This window comes from Danaus plexippus, chromosome 4, assembly GCF_018135715.1.
Source record: "Danaus plexippus chromosome 4, MEX_DaPlex, whole genome shotgun sequence".
Taxonomy (NCBI): Eukaryota; Metazoa; Arthropoda; class Insecta; order Lepidoptera; family Nymphalidae; genus Danaus; species Danaus plexippus.
Genome location: NC_083538.1, coordinates 5,144,521 through 5,165,570, shown reverse-complemented (window position 1 = coordinate 5,165,570; position 21,050 = coordinate 5,144,521). Strand labels below are relative to the sequence as shown.

The window sequence follows — 21,050 nt, the reverse complement described above, 5'->3', positions numbered from 1 at the left end:
AGCCTTCAAGGTTCTTACTGACATTAGCTGTAAAGAAACTTCAATTCTTAGGCACTTTGTATATATAAAATTTTTAGGAGGTTAGCAGAGAAGTCTATTAAATCTTTATTACTCATCAACAAACAAATTTTAGTACGTCTTTAAATTGTGTAATGAAAGACTTCTTAAACCCAAAAGTTTCAAGGCTTCTGAGAGTTAACATGTTACTGAAAAATTATTATATTAAGTGAGTTACACTCAAAGTATTACTATAAACTATTATAAATTCTGGGCTATTGTAAAAACCTCACTTAAACTTACGTTATGAAATTGTACAAAATAATTCGGCTATATCAAAGTAATGTAGCAGCCAAACTGATGGTGGGAAAATTAATAAAATAGAGTAATATCTTTAAACACTTCTGCAACGATATCCACCTAGCTAGCAAATACGTTCAAACCAAATTGTTTCGCAAACAAGCGATATGCAAAATACCTAGCAAGTGTTGTCGCGTCTGGTGAGAATGTTAAATATGTGTGTGTGAGCAAACATGAGTTTAATCTACGCCTTATCGCCGCTGGGACACGCTAGCGTCCCGACTGCACTCGCATCGCCTACATACCCGTACAGTGTATGTACAGATATACGCGACTGTACTCAATTCGGCGTACGTTGCTTCCATTTTCTCGTAATGGAAACGGTGTCAAGTGAATCTGGATTTGCACAGCCAGTAATGGAATTTAACTATCGAGAACCAAGCTTTATACTCGTTGTTAGCGATGTAAAATAGCTTCAAATCGCACCTCAGGTATATCATAAGCCTTGATTGATAATGGATAAAGTAATTTCAGGATTAAAAATATATCTGGTAACTTAAAATATTTATTTACAGCTGCAATTTTTAATTAACTCTAAAGAAAAGTTCGAGAAAAGTAACTAAAAAAAAGGTTAATTTGATCTTTAAACATTAAATTCAATAAAGCTTACTGTCTGCAGTGTGTTTACAAAATTTTATCCTTGTAAATTATGCTATTTTCGTCCATACTTGTTAGCAGCGTGACCTCACCCTTCCGTGCATAAATTCTCTAGAGACATGTACGTGCTCAAGTGATTTCTTACCGCCAAAATTGGAATAATCTAATCTTTGTATAGAATCTTCACCTAATACTATATTCCTTTTAATTTTCGGGAGTCTCATAATTTAAAGCTATGTCAACACATTTACAGATGTTGCATTTAAATGGATGTAAATAATTGCCTCATAAAAATATCTTATAAAATTTATTTTATGATTCATATAAAAAATTCGGGAAATTTATAAACATCATTTTTTAAACCATTGAGAGTTGATCAAACTTCATTTAACGTCCGTGTAAATACTTAATAGATAATTGTAAATCATTACGTAATTAATGCTTATAATATGATAATTAGTATAAAAATCTTTCCAACATGTACATGGGTAACAATAACCGAGAAACGAGTCACAGCCAAATTACCGCTGCCAAAAACATACTTCATAACTTTTTAAAGCAAAAAAGGGTTCCATAAAACGCAATATGAGTCTCATATTTTTTTCCCTGACGCAAAAGTTTATACAGCGTGGGTAATAAGTAACTGATTTCCGAGTTATATATACATATATCCCTTCAATGGAAAACATGTTATACAAATAATGGAAAATTATTATGTAAGTATTAAAGAATTACATTCATTTCGTCGTTTTTATGTCCTGAAAAAAGTATAACAAAAATATAATTTTATGATATTTGAGCTTTCGATAACTGAAAATAAACGTAAGACGAGAAGGCTAATAATTATCTTATGCTCTCCGATTAACTGTCAATTTGCTAATATATTAATTAAAACTAACTTTTTTAATGAAATAGTGTTAATGAACTGTAATTATATTAACTATGGAAAACTAATTATAATTCTACGTCACTGCTAATGAGGTTTTTGGATTAATTAATTCCGTACCCAAATTAGTCGTGGATGTAGATGATATCTCCATACTGTAACATGCCAGATATGATTATATTATGTCTAAGTCTATGTATTCTATTATAATGTACTTAAATATGCTAGATAAAATGACGTGAAGTAAACTTTTGGGTATAAATTGCTATAATCATGTTTTAACTACATTACAATATCATATTTTGATACTCCTTACTATGTATCGACGATCTTTAGGAGGATCTATGATACCTTACTGTTTAGATAAACCCATTTTTTATTTTTTGTACAGATACGTAGGGATAACATAAAAATAATAAAAGAATAAAGTATCCTGGTAGTAATAGAAGTGCAGTAGTGATTTTGTCTTCTCATAACTATTTGTTCAAGTCTTTTCAAATACACATATATAAAGGATACGAAAATGTTCGTTATATCTAGCTCAAAGTTACTTTAATTAAAATAAATTCAATATTTTATTTACAGCTTTTTAATTTAATTCGTTCGACTGGAAAAGGATGTAGAAATTTACATAATTTGAAATGATACGATCTAGTAAATACACAACACTATATTTTGTAAGGCTGTCAGGTTATATTTTTTACTACTTGATGGACACATAAAACGATATGATACGAGGACTATTATAATAGCTGTAAAGTCATTATTTGAATAACGCGACGTGGAAAGTCTGTAGAGCGATGAAATGGACTAAAAGCTACTTACATACAATATTACACTTAAAGTGGATGATTATTCCATAAAAATTACATTAATATATAAAATTTTACGTGTTATAAATATAAAAAGTCTTTCATTATTTTTGTAAAAGTATAAGAAAGGAATATACTTAGAATATAATGAGGAATTTAATTAACCGACTGACGTCAGATATAGTTGCTTTTAGCATAATACCTATGATGTCCTTTGTAGCAGAGAATAATATAATAGTTCATAAATAAATCTTTATTTCGCATATCGTTGGGTATTATGGAAACTGTCGTTTTACAACAACGCCGCCATTATAAATATTAAAAGCAAATGGATATCGGAAATAACTGTTCACATCAAAATTAAACAACGGTTATTATTTACGGGTTGTATTGAAAACAATATCAGAAAATATTGATTGTTATACAATATATTGTCTCACTGCATGAATAATGTAAATTTTCTTTAAGAAACTATGGTTCAGTTATTTTTAAGTATGTATGAAGTATGTTCCGATATATGAAACTGTGTTCAGTTAAGTTAATTTTATATCCGGTTTCCGGTTATCATAAAAGTAACTCCATAATCATAACAGCAATATCAAATACTTATATATCATATTTTTATAACATTATCGTTTTAAAGAATTAATTGGAGTTTTTATCAAGAGAATGAAGATTTAATGGAAAAACGTTAAGGATAAGTCATTAAGCATAAGGCAAAATGTTATTTAATTTGGCGCAACACGTAGCCAACATCTATCGCCCATTTTCTTATGGCAACTCATCCTCCAAACACGTCGTTTATATATAATATATATATAAGAAAATTACACATCCAAGGCTTTATACTGTCTAACGTTCCACCTTTACTGATAATAACATCATGTAATTTACGACATAGACTGCCTATAATCAAAATTCCTATTTGTAATAAGTCGACAAAAACTAGTTTACTATAAAAATAGAATGATAATATTTTTTGTAAAATAATGAAAACAAAGTAGAAAATTCATCGTTCCATTCATATATTTCAAAAACATGAGAATTAAAAAGTGGTTATATTAGTTGAAATTTCTCTCTATTTATTTAAATGAGGCAAGTTGGACGAGAAAGGGATAAATTGTTGTAGAGAAAAGTTGAAGCGCTGTCGTTTCCAGTAATTATATTGTGTAATCGTATGGCTTGACGTTAATTTGTGAAACTGTACGGAAACCCGATGCTTAGGAGGAGTACACCCGATTAATTCAAGAACTGGAAGCCTAGTGAATTAATGACACAGCCACCGCGTGACTATTGATCGTGTCGTATATAAAATATTAGGCTTGCGATTACTGCAACGTATTACACTAACTTAACAATAGATCTCAATGACGAGTTACACACCGTTTTATTTAATAATGTCCGAATATCATTTCACTTGTATTATATTATTGAAAAATTAGATTGTTTTCTGGCTACGTTACAAGTCTTATAACAAAAACTCGTCAATCAATAACTGTCAAAATTATAACAAACGTTGGACTTTTAATGATATTTGAATTTGATTCCTTATATTTTTCTTTTCCGTTTCCTGATAAGAGACTAAACCTTTTGCCTTTTTGTCCCCTCGAGGACGTCTACGGAGTCTGTGTTTCCCATTTCTATACAAGAAATAACGTAATATATTATTGCATTACTTAAATTTTAATTTAGTCATCAATCTATTTATTTGTAAAATTCAATATAAATGAGAAGTATTTTAAAACAAATTGATTAACAATTTAGAATTTCCTATTTATGATTATAAAATAATTTATGTCAAAGTATGTTTCCGTATCCGTAATATCAAATACATAATTTTTATTGTTTTGGTAATGGGACGCGTTTTCCGCCAATTTTCATAGCCCGCTATGCCCATAACTCGAGCATACGTAGCGTGAAATCGAAATTTATGCGATGAATATAAATATGAACGAAAAGCACACGTTGGATATCTACTATTTTCACGTAATAACTTTTTGTTTATCAATATTCTATACTTACAGATTATAATGAACATCCGCCATGTTGGGTCGGTAATTAAGTGCTTTCTCAAATGCAACTTCAGCTTCTGCCAGCCTGCCTTGTGTGATCAATACGCTGCCCAAGTTTCCATATGCTGAAAAAACAAATAATTTAATGACCCCATATTATAACATATTTTACTTGGACATTAAATTTTTTATATTGTTATTTCTTATTTACTTTTTTTTTTCACACGATAAATAAGTAGTCAGTAAGTCATAATTACTGCATTAATATTATATTATTGTCAGAATCATAATTCAATATGAAAATCATAATTATTATGGTTATAAAGTTTATATAATTAAGAACATATTAGGTATGCGATAGTATAGTATATTGAAAGTGTTAATCATTTTATAAATGTAATTTATACAACTATCAACCCGTTTGAAAATTGTAGAAAAAACAAGGATTTCTTTCTCTTTTTGTAAAAAGTAAAAGTGATGATATAAAATTTTTAGAAAACGTATATTTCTCCCTTGGGCACGAAATGGAAACGTCATGGGAGCGATTAGGTGGTCGACCGGAATACACACTCCGTTAATCAACTTCAATATGAGTTGACTTCAGGTTAATATTAAAGGGATGATGGGAATTTTAATGGTTGGGCGACGAAGCAAAACGTTTTGGTATTTACGTCTTCATAATATTGGCGTCTCAAATCCAAAAAAAGATATGCCATAATTATTCTTACTAACAAAATACATTTAGTACTATAATATTCAAGTAAACAACACTTTATGACAGAAAACAGTGTGCTGGCTGTTAGTATAAAAGCCGATGGAAATACCTAACACCGCGTCCGGTGTAGGAAGCTCGAGGTAATCTATATTAGATATCAAATGAAAGTGAACCACTAAACATTTACTGAGCTATTTAATATGAATGTGAGTTTTCCTTTGAAAATAATAGGTTTGTTCATTTGCATCAGATTTTTATGTAGCACTAATAGCACCATAGACGATATTATGCAAGGTTGTATAAAAGATTTTCACTTCTTCTCTCTTAAATTGCTAAAACGATTTTGATTATTATGATAATTATGATCATGGTGGAACTACGAAGCAGCAAAACAAACGAAAATGAAAAAATAATTATTTCGTTACCTTCCTTATATCTACTAGTTAATCTATTTAAAAATAGTAGTTTAAAAATGTACTAATATTATAACTACTAAAAGTTTGTTTGTATGAATATATGGATGTATGTATGATATTCGTTGTTTTATCCTGCATAAACCACAAAACAAATTTGATCAAACTTTACAGTAATGTAGCTTAGACATTACACTAAGCCAGGTTATAATTTAACACAGAATTCAATGTAGGTACTGCAGTTATAATGTGTACGAAGTTATGTGACACAGAATACGAACGTTGATGTCTGTTGGTAAACATATGTGCTGTGTTAACACACTTTATACACTTCTCTCTACGCCGTATTTCTAAGTCTATGCGGAACAAGTGACAGGCAAAACCTAGTATAGCAATAATTCAAATAAACATAACAAAAAAGAATATTAAAATTTACAAAAATTCATTTTCATTTATACGTAGTTTAACGCGTGAAGATGAGGTAAACAACTGATAATAATGAGACCTTAATTAAAATCTGCACTTACGAGGACGTTAATCTCGTTATTTGTGTAAATCTGGTGTATTGATGATATAAATTTAAAATAAATTTCTCTTTTGTCTTTAGACATTTAAAAAGAAATAGGTATTTGCTTGAAAATTCAATACTGTTTCTTTAAGGTATATTAAATGAACCACCAGAGGTTGGCTCAATAAACAATATGTCAATGGATTGCTTCATAGAGTACCTGAGTAATTTGACATTAATTAATATCGGTATATAATTGACTCGAGAGAGTTATTAACTAGATTTGATATATTTATTTGTTTAGCGTATCTTAGTTATTTCAACCATTTTAATTACCTTATCGGAACATATTTTCAGCCAAATTAAAAATTCCACAATTTATTTTTTATGTTAACAACATCGCTTTGTATGTGTATTATGGCATTTTTTATTACGAATAAAAAAATAAAAGACCCCACTCGCAACAATTGTTTTTGTTTGTTCTAAATAGTATTAATTTCGTTATTTATTGGAATAAATTGAATACATTTTTTCTGTCTGGTAACAAAACGTTATTCAATCAAAAAATAATATCTTTTCCTAATATATGTTACGCATGAAACTAATTAAATAGCGTAAGTCGATGTATATTAAATTGTCCATAGTTAGGTACAGTTGTTCGACCAAGCGCGAGTACGTCAATAGCCTTTATGTTTCAATGGGACGTGACATGTATAGAGGCGCTATTGGCGTGAACTAGATTCACCTTAATCGGACCTAGCATTGACTAACTTATGACCTCGATCTACCGCAAAATGATTGATAGAACTTTGACTTGCAATGTGCACGCATAAGTTTGCTCTTTCTGCTATGTTCAGTGAATTATGTATACAATATTTTTGTTATCAAGTAAAGTAGGTACGTAGAATATTATCAATTTATTAAAACACCCGAAGCACTTTTGCAGAAATGCTCATATTTCTACCCGTATATATTTTATATTATTCATTCCAGCTACTCCATCATATCAGAGAAGGGTTCAGTTTTCTAAGCCCGTCCACGCTTTCTTTGTTAATCTTTTACGATGCAAGTTAACCTCTTTTGGCTCGTTTCACTGAGAAAAATGGAGGGTTTTCCACCCTTATCCGTTAGGTGTGCCTCTTTTGCAGCAACAATAAAAGTTTAGGTTTTATTTGACGTAACTTCTTTCTTATAATAAACATAGACAACATATCTTCATCCTAAAATATATACACAAAAGTCTATTGTTTTTCATATTAAAAATACTAACAGAAAAGCTATATAAATATATTATTAAGTAATAGGTACTTAGTATTAATTATTTAAAAAAATGGGCATATAACAAAAAAAAAATATCACATCTATTCTATCTGCAAAGTAAATATCATTCAGATTATTTCTACTGGTAAAGAGTTTAACCGAAAAAATGCTTTGTCGGTAATATCAAAAGAAAAATATATCTACAATTATAAACATACAAAGCTTAAACACACTTTTTAAAAGTATCAAAAACATCTCATATTTTTTACTGTACTCAAACACAAAGTTAGGGAACATTGACTGCCCAAGGCTTTGCGAAATAACAAACTGGGATTTTGTTCACAGCTTTAATTATAATTAATTTATGCATTCAAAAGACATATTTCTGTTTTTCATAAAAATTAACTGTTTTTAGAAATATTGCAATGCGGAATATGTATATGAAATATATGAAATTAAGGAGAAATACGAGTATAGTTATGTTAACCAAACACAAAGCTGTAATATAAGTTATTATTATATTTGAATAAAAAAATTATTAATGATTATGTAGTATTAATGAAATAAAATGATCAATTATTATTGGTTAATATTAAATTAATGCCATTGAGGGCACCGAATATAGTGAAATATTGGTTAAAAAACCTATAAAGTTAGACTTTCTGAAAATCTTTTGTGAGTATTAAGAATTAAGAGTGTTTGATAACGGTATAGAAAATAATTTCTAGCCAATGTAGGTATATGTGAATGTACTAATTTTCATCTCTATATTTAAAAAATCAATAGGGAATGTGACATATTTAATATTTTTCCAATTTCTTTCTTTAACAAAAACTAGAAGGATTACGATAAGCCAGAAAACAATAGAAAAGAGGAATTATAGAAATGCAGAAATATATATCAAACACACGAGTAAAACATAATCCTTTCATTTCAGTGAAGCAAATAATTAATATTTTCTATGTGGTTGAATTTTAACACCGCAGATTAATATTATAATTTATCATTTGTGGTAGCGACCTATTTAATCGAAATTATTAATTTTATTATACGGCATTCAAGGTATTTCTATATATGAATGTATAAAGTCAAATTAATGAGATTCTGAAAATGTTTTGAGGACGAGCTTAAAAACCAATAGCGGTCTTTCACGAGATTAATATTAATGAGAATTTCTGGACAGAGTAAGATATACTCGATAATGTAACGACGACGTCTAACTCCTCTATAATAACTAAACTAATAGTTAAATCCTAAGCGGATCCACATGTGGCTGTATGCATGTGTATGAATCAAAATTCCATGTTCTACCCATCTCTCAATAGAGTTTACCATAGCAAACTGTGTTCAACAAATTGAGACTCAGGATTTCAATTACAAATCTACTCTGACACTAATCTACATCTAGTTCGATAGAACAGTTATCACTGCAAAAGGTGTATTCGATGAAGCTTTAAGCTTAACTGATTAGATCGCCAGGTCTTTCCGAGCGAATCGTAATAGGGGACCGCCAGTGATTGCCTTGTTTCGAATACACGCCGAGACAAATTGGATTGAGTCAGCCCTCAGCGAAGGTAAAAGAATTTTCTGTCGAGTTATTTAAGCAACAAAAGAGTTTTGAGCGCTTAGTGGAGTGTGTTAATTTTATTTGAATGTTAATTGAATTGTTATAAAATTGAATCCGAAGTGTTGTCACTTAAAATCCAATATTCTTTACCAAATAATCATTTGCTTCCTAATAAATTCAAATTGAAATATGATATCATTTTAAAGGCGTAAATTATTGTGCGCCTCTGTAATTTATATAAATTACCTTATCATATCTTCTTTGATAATGATAAACAATTATAATACTTTAACTATTATGAAAGAAGTTAAGTGATTGTAGAAGGTATTCCATCTAAATAAATAAAATATGAACATAATGTCGTAGTTGCGGTGTACCCAATAATATCAAAATAATCCAATTTCCACCGACGTCAAAGAAAATGGTAAATGGATACCGCAACTCGAAGCTAAAATACATTGGAGTGGCTTTTAGCATCTCATATAAGGAGAATCTAATAATATTTTGAGCAGTATTTTCACGTTACATCTGTTTGAAATTTATCTTTATTACTACTAAACTTATTTGACTAAATGAATAGTCTTAAAATAATATCTTTACATAAACTCTTGAAGATAGTATACAATTGATGTTTTACAAAAATAGAAATATCTTCAGTACCTACTCTTTTTCTACAATGTGTATGTGATATGGAGCAAATATTAATGTAACGTAAGTTTCAAACACATTAATCTTATGCAGCTCGCAAAGATTCTACGAATAAAGCAGTAAGACAATTTTGAAGTCAATATTTGAAATCCGTTGTTAAATCGGAAAGAAAAGAGTTTCTATAAAAAGGTTTTATCTGGTAAATTCCATAGAAAGCTTTTATCCGTTTAAAGTAGAAAGTATATGAAATAAAATTGAAAATTTGTATCCTTCAGTTACACCTTTATATAACTATAATTATTTAAAATATTATTGGAATGTATGGCATTTATTAATATCTCTACAGTCTGGCTTTTTATTTATTTTTTTAATTTATTTTAATTTTTAATTAAATTATTAAACGATATAAAATTAAATGACATCATCAAACTAGTAAACTTATTATTTTAATTCTGAGCAAAAATAAGAATAAAATTGAGTTTAAATTAGTAATGTACAAAATAATACAAGAAATATGAGAATTAAAGAATAATAGTCTAAAATAAAATTTAATCGGATTATTTCAACAGATGATGAATTTGCTGAGAGGATAAAATAACAAAACTAAGAAATAAAACAAAAAAAAATATTTATGAAACTCGAACAAGAAAAATACAATCAGAATAGAAGTTTCATGAGGCGATTTACTTAGCTTTATTTTATCTCACAATCGGAATGGAGTTAGATAGTTTAACATCGAACCCTTCGATAAAGTGTCATAATTTACTTGAAATATTGTTTTTCTGACTAGAGCATATTTCGTTATCTCTCTTATTTGTCGTTTGTGAAATATAGCTTTATCAACAGATTTAGTATACGAACATGTTCACTTGTTGATACATGCAAAATTTGTGAAGAAACAAAGTTAGTAAGTAAACGATATCATACTTAGAAATTATCATTATTATTATTAATTTATTTAAAAGAACAAAAGAGAATTTATATAAACCTTTAAAAAAATTAATTTATTAAATTTTTAATTAACAACCTTATTTTGTTTTGGCGTTGCCGTTATTCTAGGTAATAAAAAGCTCTTAGTAATTTCCTACTCTTATAAGTATGTTGTGTTAAGCTTTCTTTTGCTAATTAATTTAACCATTTGAAGTTATTATTTATGTTTTTCTAATATTACAAAATAATAAAACACATACGTGACCTTTGATAAAACGTATTTATAAAAGTATATTACTTTATGAATAAAATAGGAAAAAACCATGAACAAAACAATAGCAAGTCATTTTAATCAAGATTTTATGTTACCTTACGACAACGAAACTGGAAAAACAACGTAAAAGAAGGCGAAAGGGTTAATCAAAATTGTATATTCTACCAGATGGGGCCTCATCCAATTTTCATATGAAGCAATTTCAATACACAGGTAATTCAATACACGATCTAAGGGAAACATTTTACGAATTGAAAGAGTTGGAATTAGAAACAGAGTTTGAAAGTTCTTTCTTACGTATTTTGATACAAACGGAAAACCGGTGATCCTTTGGGACAGTAAATATGCATGTTTCATAGCGTCGTAGCGGGGTCAAGAGTCCGACTACGAGAAGAGGCAGAATACATTAAAAGCTCTCAAGTGATCCTACTCAGTAGGTAGCCCGTGACAGCCTCTTTTGCAACTTTGTAGAACTAACGCACCGTAGACAGGTACTTTGTAGCTGTCTCTCAAACAAATTAATTGTGTCTTAGTTTTGAGTGACGAGAAAGTAACTCAAACAAAGTTTAGGGGTGGAGACGCAATGCTTGCTCGCAACACTGAACTCGGAAATTTGAAATGAACTTGCAAATCACTGGTGACGCTAAACAGTTGTGAATTGTTTATGTGACATGACAGCTTGTGAATATACGAAGGAATTACTACAATAAAGTCGCAAGGTTCAAAATAGGAGCAAAGTCTGACTATTCCATTTAAACCCGCAATCAGGATGTACAGGTCTTTTAGCAGTAACGAGAAATGTTAATTGAGAAACATGTAAGCTATATTTTTAAATAGTTTAAAATATTACATTATTTCTTCAATATATATGTAAAGTTTAATATTTTTTTTGTCCAATTTACATTTATAGTGATCCAATAAAAAGTAAAAATAGTTTGCTTACCTTTTGGTGGATTGATGTGTATGGCACTCCTGAATAGACTTTCCTCGTCACGCCAATCTAGATTTCTGCGCATGGTCGCACTACTCATTGCTAATAACGTTATCAATAGAGCCGACATAAACATACGACTGCGCATTTCATATCGGCGCCAATTTTTCGTCAATGTGCCTGCCCCTAATCCAAGTAAGAAGCAAAAACCAACGCTGGGTATATACAGAACTCGTTCCGCAACAACGAAACCGACGTAAAAGAGAATATTACTGGCTGGCACGAATGGTAGGCTCATAAACGCTGTGAATAATAGCATTGCGACTTGAGGACTACGGTACACGTTCTTTTGAGAATTATCTTTCTTAGATCTACCCACAGTTGTTGGACAAACACAAGTAGATTGATGCATTACCGTATTATTATTGTTAATAGCTCTACATACATTGGTATGTTCCTCTGTAAGTGTATGCTTACATCCATTACATGGACATATTGTTCTTTTGAAAGATGCATTTTCTTTATGGGGTATAATAGTTTTTCTTTCGCAATCTTGTCTTCTGTTGTATTGCTTAGAGTTGTAATTCCATTTATGTTTTATTTTATTGTTTTGCTTCTTAAAATATTTTTCTTTTCTTTCCTGTTGTTTTATCATTTCATTGGATAACGCTATCCAAGTCACTTTTGATATTACCGCATAGAAAATGAGCGAGTAAATATTTCTTATATCAAAGAGTGTTGTTATTCTTGGGATAGAATCCATGGACCAATCAAAACTGAGTTGAAAAGGATATATTAGGAGTAAGAAGTTGAATACTGGTAGATATGAAAAAGTATAAAATCTTGTCAATATAGATGGATCACGAGACGCTGGGTTGTCAGCTGCTGCGAACGCGGAAGGCGCACCCGCTAATCTCAGGCGCCAGTATAGAAGAACGAAACCTCCAGTGCTGAGCGCACATATGCTCCTCCATCGACACTGCAAAAGAAAATTTCTAATTTTATTTACCTTTTCTCATTTATAAATAACTTAATATATTTAATAAAAGAATACATTATTATTATTATTTTGTTTTCACAATGTATAAAGACGAAAATGAAAAAGCAATCTACCTAATGGTCTTATTAAAAGGAACTGTCTACAAGAGATCTTAGATGAGATCCGGTATTTGAATAAATGAATAATAGCTCTATCAGTATTGCCTGTAACCCCACTAACCTCAATAACCCTTGACTATCAATGTTTCAAGTTCTACTGAATAATCTATCGAAAACCTTTAAAAAGTAAAGAAATAATGATGAATTGTAGATTTCATTCAAATTAAGTATACGCTTAGCATAGAATTTATCATTAATTAGATGAAATACATATAGTACCGGTTAAAGAGTTTACTTAATAATCTGTTTAACAAATGTTAATCATCAGAATTTCATAAATTAGAAAAACAAATCGTTTGTCGGGAAACAGAATAGTTAAATGTATGTAATATTATACTATTTAAATCCTTATTTATCATTATGCCGATGTATTATTTATTGTGAGATAAGAGTCTCTCTAAAAGCACATGGTTTCTAACTTTTATTTTTAAATATTGGAACCTTAATGCAAAAACTTCCCAACTTTGATTGATCACCACTCAGTAAGAATTCGTTAATATCTGTCAAAATTTGCCTCAACTTATCTAAAAATAGCATTTTTCCACAATATTATAAATTACAGGAAAAACTTCATCTCGTTGGTCATTTAAACAAGACACTAGTCGTAACAATAGATTACATGATGAAAGAACAATTGCAATAAAAATAATGACAATGACAATTTTTCATATTCTATACAGACTAGATGTAAGTATATAAATTATATTTAGGTAAGAGTTAAAAGACAATAATAGAGCGCTGTTATCCTCCTAATAGCTTTCGATAAACATCCTGTAACCCTAATCGAGAACGCCATTGTTTTAACTATCCTTTCTTGTAAAACTAAAGGGGAAGTGTTTCTTGTTTTAAAACGTACTATCACATATTTCAGGTTTCTTCCAGTGTGGAAACTAAATCTACTGAAAAATAAATCCCACGGTTGAATTCTTCACACTTTTAATATTTATTTCAGTAAAGAAATACGAAATTCATAAAATATGTACGTCAGACTCACATATTTTTTATGTAACAGATGACTAAGATGTCACTAATATAAATATAATTTCAAAAATATCCATAAATCTTAATTTACTAAACTTTTTATTACATTGTTCCATAAAATGTTGTACGGACTCTCTCTATTATTAACTTAAAGAATCAAATGACCAAACACTGTTAGAACTACTATTACCGCTTTGTGTTGTGACCAGTTATGTAGATTATTCTATAGAATTATTATTGCTCAATAAGTATTAAAATTTCGTGATATAACAATTTTAAGAATGGGAATGGAGAATTTCGTAAAACGTAAATTAACATTTTTAGAACCGCCAGACATACAAGGTATGAGAATAGTACCAAATTGAAAATTATTTCCATTACACTGTTATTTTTTCTAAATAAACAAAAGGAAAACACAAAGGAAGAGAATTCTCTCTAAATAGGAAACGGAAAATTTAATTTAAAAATTGTTTCTTCGACTGCTTTAAGACCGTATATAGATCTTGAGAGGTAGTTATGAAAGTTTTCGCTGTTATTTACTGGCACAGGGTTCGACAAGAGCTTGGCTTGTTAGTTGTGGGAAGCCCGAAGAAAAGATTTATGAAGGTAACTACAACGACCCTCCCCAGCCCATAGGGACCCTGTGGAACAAATGACGCCGTGTAAGATTTCCAGCGCCATTTACGCGAGATACATACAGGTAAGGAAATCCCAGAGAAATTAATGTTAGCAATAAATTAATCATGAGGTGTTTAGATATTGCGTTAGCTCATAATATATTTGAACCATTTCCCATGTCAGCGAAGAAATTAATACTCAAATAACAGTTATTCTATATGCATCATATATATAAGATTGTACTCTGTTTAGTCAATAATAAAAAGTTTTTTATTGAATATTTTGCTATAGATGTAATTTCTGTCTAATAAAATGAATCAAAAATAATGTTCTGATATAACCTTTTGTATAGAGTTTCCATTTAAAAGAATTCTATTGTTCGATATGTTTTATTTTTGGTTATTTTGTAAAGATCATTGTGAACGATTCAACTATATAGAATATTTTTGAAATATCGATAAACATTATAGCTTTAATGTAAGCGTTGCCGAAAGTAACAGGTCAAAAAAATACAATTTAACGCTTTGAGTAAGCAGGATCAGCATTTTCTATTAGGTGAATTTATTTACTCTTTTTATTGTTCACGTACGGAATAAAATATTTGTGTCAAGTTTTCGCTTAGTAGTTTTTTATAGTTAATACTTTAATAGGATTAAACATATATATTAGCAATTCATTATTGACGACGAAATTAGTATTATAAAAAAATAATTTTCGATTTAATATATATATAAAAAAGATAACAGACAGTTATACAAACATATTTTTTATAAATTAAAAGATCCACGATGATTGATATTAAAATAAACGAATCACCATTAATTTATAATATTAATTTGGGAGTAGTTTATTAAGTAAAGTTGAATTTAAATCAAACTAATGAAACAAGCAAGTACTGCCTAGACGTCAGAGGGGAGCTTATCTGTTAAAATTTACTGACTGGCTGACATTACCATCCTCGCCTCGCAAACGTTGGCTCATTTGCCAGTCCGTTTGAAAAACCAATAGCATTAATTATTAACGAACGTACATTTGGAACATCCACTATCAGTATCCGATTTGGACATCTGATCGCAGATATCGTGATTTTAATGTTAATAACTTTTAGTAGACTTATAATATAAAATATTATTAATTCAAAATGAATTTATTTTGGTACAATTTTGTCTACTGCCATCGTAACTTAATGATAAAATCTCGGAAACAGGAAAAAAAAAATTTATTCCAGTCTACAGTATAACACAGGTTATTATTTTTATTTTTCCTTGTAAACATGAAAAATAAACAATGCCTATTACTTATAATATTCATCGATAGATAAAAGATATTACGTTATGAAATAATTTAAGTCAACAATGTGGGCTTTCTTTAAAATGTATAATACGCTGAGCCAAAAATGTCAGAAAATCCGGGATACGTCAGTGTGATTAAAAGCCTGCCAAATACGACCGCTTGTAATATGCTAAGGATTAAGTGAAAACGCCCATGCCTTAGAATATTGGATATTAAATTTAAGATAACTGCGATGTCGTGCGTCTCTGTATTCTTTTAAGAATTATATAATTAATACGTGTTTAATACTGAATGTACCATATAATACATGTCTATAAAAATATTTATTTGAAAATGAATTTGAAATTGTCTACTGGCAATATAGTGTGATTTATAACTATATATTAATATATTTCATTGGTGATTTTAATTTACAAAGTAATTCAAATGTGGAATGCTGTGAAAGTATTATTTATAATTAAAAACATTTGTTTCATGTTGTAATTTAAATAGAAGCTAATAAGGTATAATTTTGTTTCGCAACAAAGGCGAGTGTCAAAGAAAAGGTAAATACACAAAATTTAACGCATTGTACGAAGTTGTAACCGACGTTTTAAATTCGAATCACGTCCCGAAATGCAAATAACATTATGATGGAGTCGCCTCTTGTATATCTGAGCTTTCTAGTATTATATGTATTAAACAAATCAGTTTGGCGTTTTTTTAGAGTGTTATCTAAGAAACCCGGCATAGGAGTCAAATAATTTCAATTTCGAAATTGTTTCTTTACTATACATGCGATTCGACAAATATATCTGTTGCTATAAATTTTAAATATCTAAATATATATCAAATTAATTTGTTTCTAGAAGACATTCTATTTTATTTAATATTGAACATGGATTAAGATTGATAGACGACAGTCAAACTGTTCAGTTAGAGCAGCAGCATTCTGTCATCATTCCGACTTTTTCTCGTTTCCGTTACTCTCAAAGACTGCTAATCCAATTATGATGAATAAAAATGAATATTTTAATGATTCAGCTTCCAGAATTTTTGGAAATAAAATATAATCTACGGACATTTAAGCATCTCTCATAGCTGATATTATATATATTTACAATCTCACCATTGTAATGTTTTTAAAAGTAAGCATATTCTGGTAAATTTGTCTTTATATTTTAATACTATTGAAGTAAAATGTTTTCTGTTGATAAAGTGAGAGGACAAACGAGAGACTAGGCATATCTTGAAATACGACTTTCATTATAACAATTCGAATTCAGAATTACTAAGAGAGTAATGTAATTTACATTACGTCACAATCACCCCAACCCCTTAGCATTGCCTCAATGTCCTTAGAGTAACTCTCATGACGGTGGGGGATTACCTTTGTTTGTTCTTAGAGTCGGTACAAAGCGAACAGTCTATTGACATTGACTGTCACGGTAAATACTCGGTTTACCTTTATTTACAAAATGGACGTATTACGTTCTCATAAAGCATTTATATCAAGTAAATGGAACATCCCATTCCAAATTTCGCAAAGGCTTATGAGCTAAGACTTGACGAGATAAGTATACTGTCGCGTATTTATATTGTAATACAAGTATTCTTCCTGCTCCCTGAAGTTTTAATACATTTTTTAATATGCTCTTCCATTTATTTATTTGTTTTCTTTATAATATCTGACGTTTATGTCACACAGAGTTTTTTTTTGTCAATCCCAGACCAATCTCGATAGATATCAGCTATAATAGAGACTTTATTTTCATAATTTTATTTTTATAATCTTACATTTTTACTACATTACGGATAAGCTCGTCACATTGGTAATGTACTAAATTCAATAACAAACGAAATTTCGTCCATAAATAAGTCTGATTTACTGTATATTGTATACAATAGAAAATTGAATTTAGACGCTATTTATTAAGCCTAGTTATTATACTTAAAGTCTAGTTATAAAAAGAAAGTACGCTTTAGCAATAGATTGATTTTTTAAAAGTGATTTTATAAGGAAAGGGTGACTGTAGAGTGAGGAGTTATTTTTGTGAAAAATGTGGTGGTCCACTTCTAATACTACTTATAATACTAATACTTGGTTAAATAAAATTGGCTTGGAAAAGATTTTATCATACACTTACACTTGGTAATTAATTTATGAATGTATAAGAAATTACCAAAAACAAGATTGGAAAAACAGAAGAAAAGGAGCCAAAGAGTATTCAAAAGCCTCCAGTTTTTATCTTCAAAGTTATACATATCTTTGCAAAAGAAGAATAAGTTGAGATACTTTGTATTTTTTGTAAATGTGTGATTAAAAGCTATTCAGAAATAATTGCAGTGAAATCGCTGTGATATATATTTTTAAAGAATTTACAATGAAAAATACAGCATAAGATCAAATCTAATTGTAAAAATAAGGGCGTCTAGATGTAAACAAGTTTTTCTAGTGTCTGTCGAAAGCGAGGACAACATGCCGTCTCGATAACTTATTTTCAGAAAACAACTCCTATTTCAAAATAAAATCCACATATTATCAAATCATATTGGTGATTCACAATTATAGTTGATCATTTAGTTCATGTGATTTCCTTACTGTTACACAAATTTACATCAGAGCCGAAGTCAATTTTAAACACAAAATATATTTTCAAATTCTACATTTGCATTCCAGCTCATTCTAGTATTGTGAATGATTGAGCTTCCTTATATTCTAATCAATAAACCATTTAACTTAGAGTTTTTTGTCTCAGCCCAAGTTCCGTCATGCCTAGTACCAACCTGTAATTAGCTTCATGCAACAAACATACTATAATAAATATACATCTAGTTAATTAAACTGTGATATATTTGGATGGGTACTCATTAATCGATTGGATGGCATTAATCAGTAGGACAATCATATAAAGCACATTAAGGGATTATCTTGTAATGACGTAATTGACTTTCCGGTTCGCAACACTGACAATCGTTGTCTCAACATAACGTCTATAATGCGATTTCAAAGCTGAGAATAGTAAGTATGGAAACATAATCACAGTAATGGCTCTTGTATAGTTGCGCAAAATATATAGGTCAAGTACAGAACATAATAATGTGAGAGCATAGGTGCACTTAAAATAATTTGAATGGATTCAGTGCTGCGCTACATTATGATATAGAAATTCAGTATCGGTACAAAAAGGTTATAGAGTGAACTTTTAAAACGTTAATGAATCAGCTGTGTAATAAGAATTAAAGATAAATTCGAGATTAGCTAGAAATATAAATATTTCATGAATTTTACCACTCTCTACGTCTTTAAAAGTTTTTTTCGGTTACTACGCCTAAATAGAATTCGAAAAATCTATCACAATTCAATAACTTTTTGTTAAAAAAAAAAATCAACTGTTGGGAGTAGCAACTGCTGCAAGACAGGGTTAGTGCAATCTTACATTAACGAAAAATTACTTATGAGTAGATTCAGTCATCACGTCATTCCCTGATCATTATTATCGGAAAATAATCTATATATGGGATTTAGTAAAAAATGTTAACCAAATTATTGGAGACAATTACCCCATTATTTCTTATGTATTATAGTATTCTTGAAAAATATAATACAACAATACAATTGCAAAATGATAATTACAGCAATTATTTCATAGCATTTCATAAAACGTAATATTGTGTTTGATCTTGTTTAAAAAATACTAATGCTGTATGAGTAGTAGTAATAATAATAAAAATATTTAATATTTAAACAGATAATTACTACCACTTAGCTACATCGGATTATTAAATTGGCTTAATATTTAGTACATAGTCACTGTTCCTGACAAAAAGCAAATAGATAAGTAAGGAAAGTGAATGTATGAATAAGAAAATAGGATTTACCGACTGAATAATCACTATGTCGAGGAAAGATTTATGCAAAAAAGTGTTGTTAAGTTTTATGAGAAGATAAAATGGTATAAAAAATTAAATAATAATTTAGTTGACAGTATAAACAGAAAGTAAAAACTTTTATCAAACACTAATCTTCTTCATTATTGAGAGTTCCAATTTAGATAGAAATTTTTCGTTTTACAAAACGAATAAATGATATACAAATGAAAGGAATATGAGACTATAATTTATTGTAAGAAGTCAAAGTTTAACTCAGCTGTAACCTAAGTAAGATTAAATAAATATAAAGATTGTTTTTATGTACATCAGATCCCAAGTGTAGAGGAAAATAAACGATTGTTTAAAAATCACAACAAAATCGAAAAGTAAATTTAGCGCAAACGGCTTTTTTCTAAAGAAAATTATTTTTCAATTATATTACTTTACAGTTATACCGTCTGATTATTATTATTTAAATTTGAAAACATTCAGCCAAGAACGTTCTTTAATCATAAATATGTGACGAAGATCAATAATGGAGCAAAAGTTTCGTGCTAAAAGACTGTTAACATGTTCGTTTATATCTCGATAAAAAATCTGTCGTTTTATTTCCAGTCCTAAGATTTGTGTGTTTATTTTCTTTGGTTATAAATTCTATTATATTATAAATAAAAATGGCCATTATTTTGAGCGACATGACTCCTGTGGCTATATTTTTGGTTGGGACGCAGTACACGCAGTCACGTAGATTGCGTTCACTTTTTGTTTCGCTCCTGAAATACTCCGAGTATTTTCGACCTCATGGGAATCGTGATGGCATCTGTAAGTAATTAACTGACCCCACTCTAATGTTTTATTTTGATGATTTATTCTATTACTAGTAGTGTACTAATGACGGAAATTCTTTAATAGAAACCTACAATACATAATTTTTTAATACATAATTCTTCACACGCTCAGTGGGTTTGTTAAAATATATATGTATATATTATATGAAATAAAATTTAATACAATATTTTATATAAATAAACTTAATCTTTATAAAATGAATATTATTATGCAAACTTTTGTTTATCGGCTTATTTTTATTTAAAACTTTGTATCGCCATTTTATTATTTTTTGAGTTTATTATAAATAATGATAAATAGAACGATTTCTTGTATTGTAAAATCACAATAACCACTAACAGAAAAATAGAAGTTTTATTTCACTTTAGATTGTATTTTTCTAAAGTAAT

The 21,050-nt window shown here is 29.3% G+C and overlaps 1 protein-coding gene across 1 annotated transcript in view; it reads right to left on the bottom strand.

The window, feature by feature from the left end:
• The window catches only part of LOC116768383 (protein O-mannosyl-transferase TMTC2), a 61,976-nt gene that overhangs the window by 8,927 nt on the left and 31,999 nt on the right, over positions 1-21,050 (bottom strand). Inside the window, exons 4-5 of the mRNA XM_032659089.2 lie at positions 11,923-12,889; positions 4,675-4,789 (exon numbers count right to left, since the gene is read on the bottom strand). Of these exons, the coding sequence (XP_032514980.1) occupies positions 4,675-4,789; positions 11,923-12,889 (1,082 nt within the window). The remainder of the gene's footprint in view (positions 1-4,674; positions 4,790-11,922; positions 12,890-21,050) is intronic.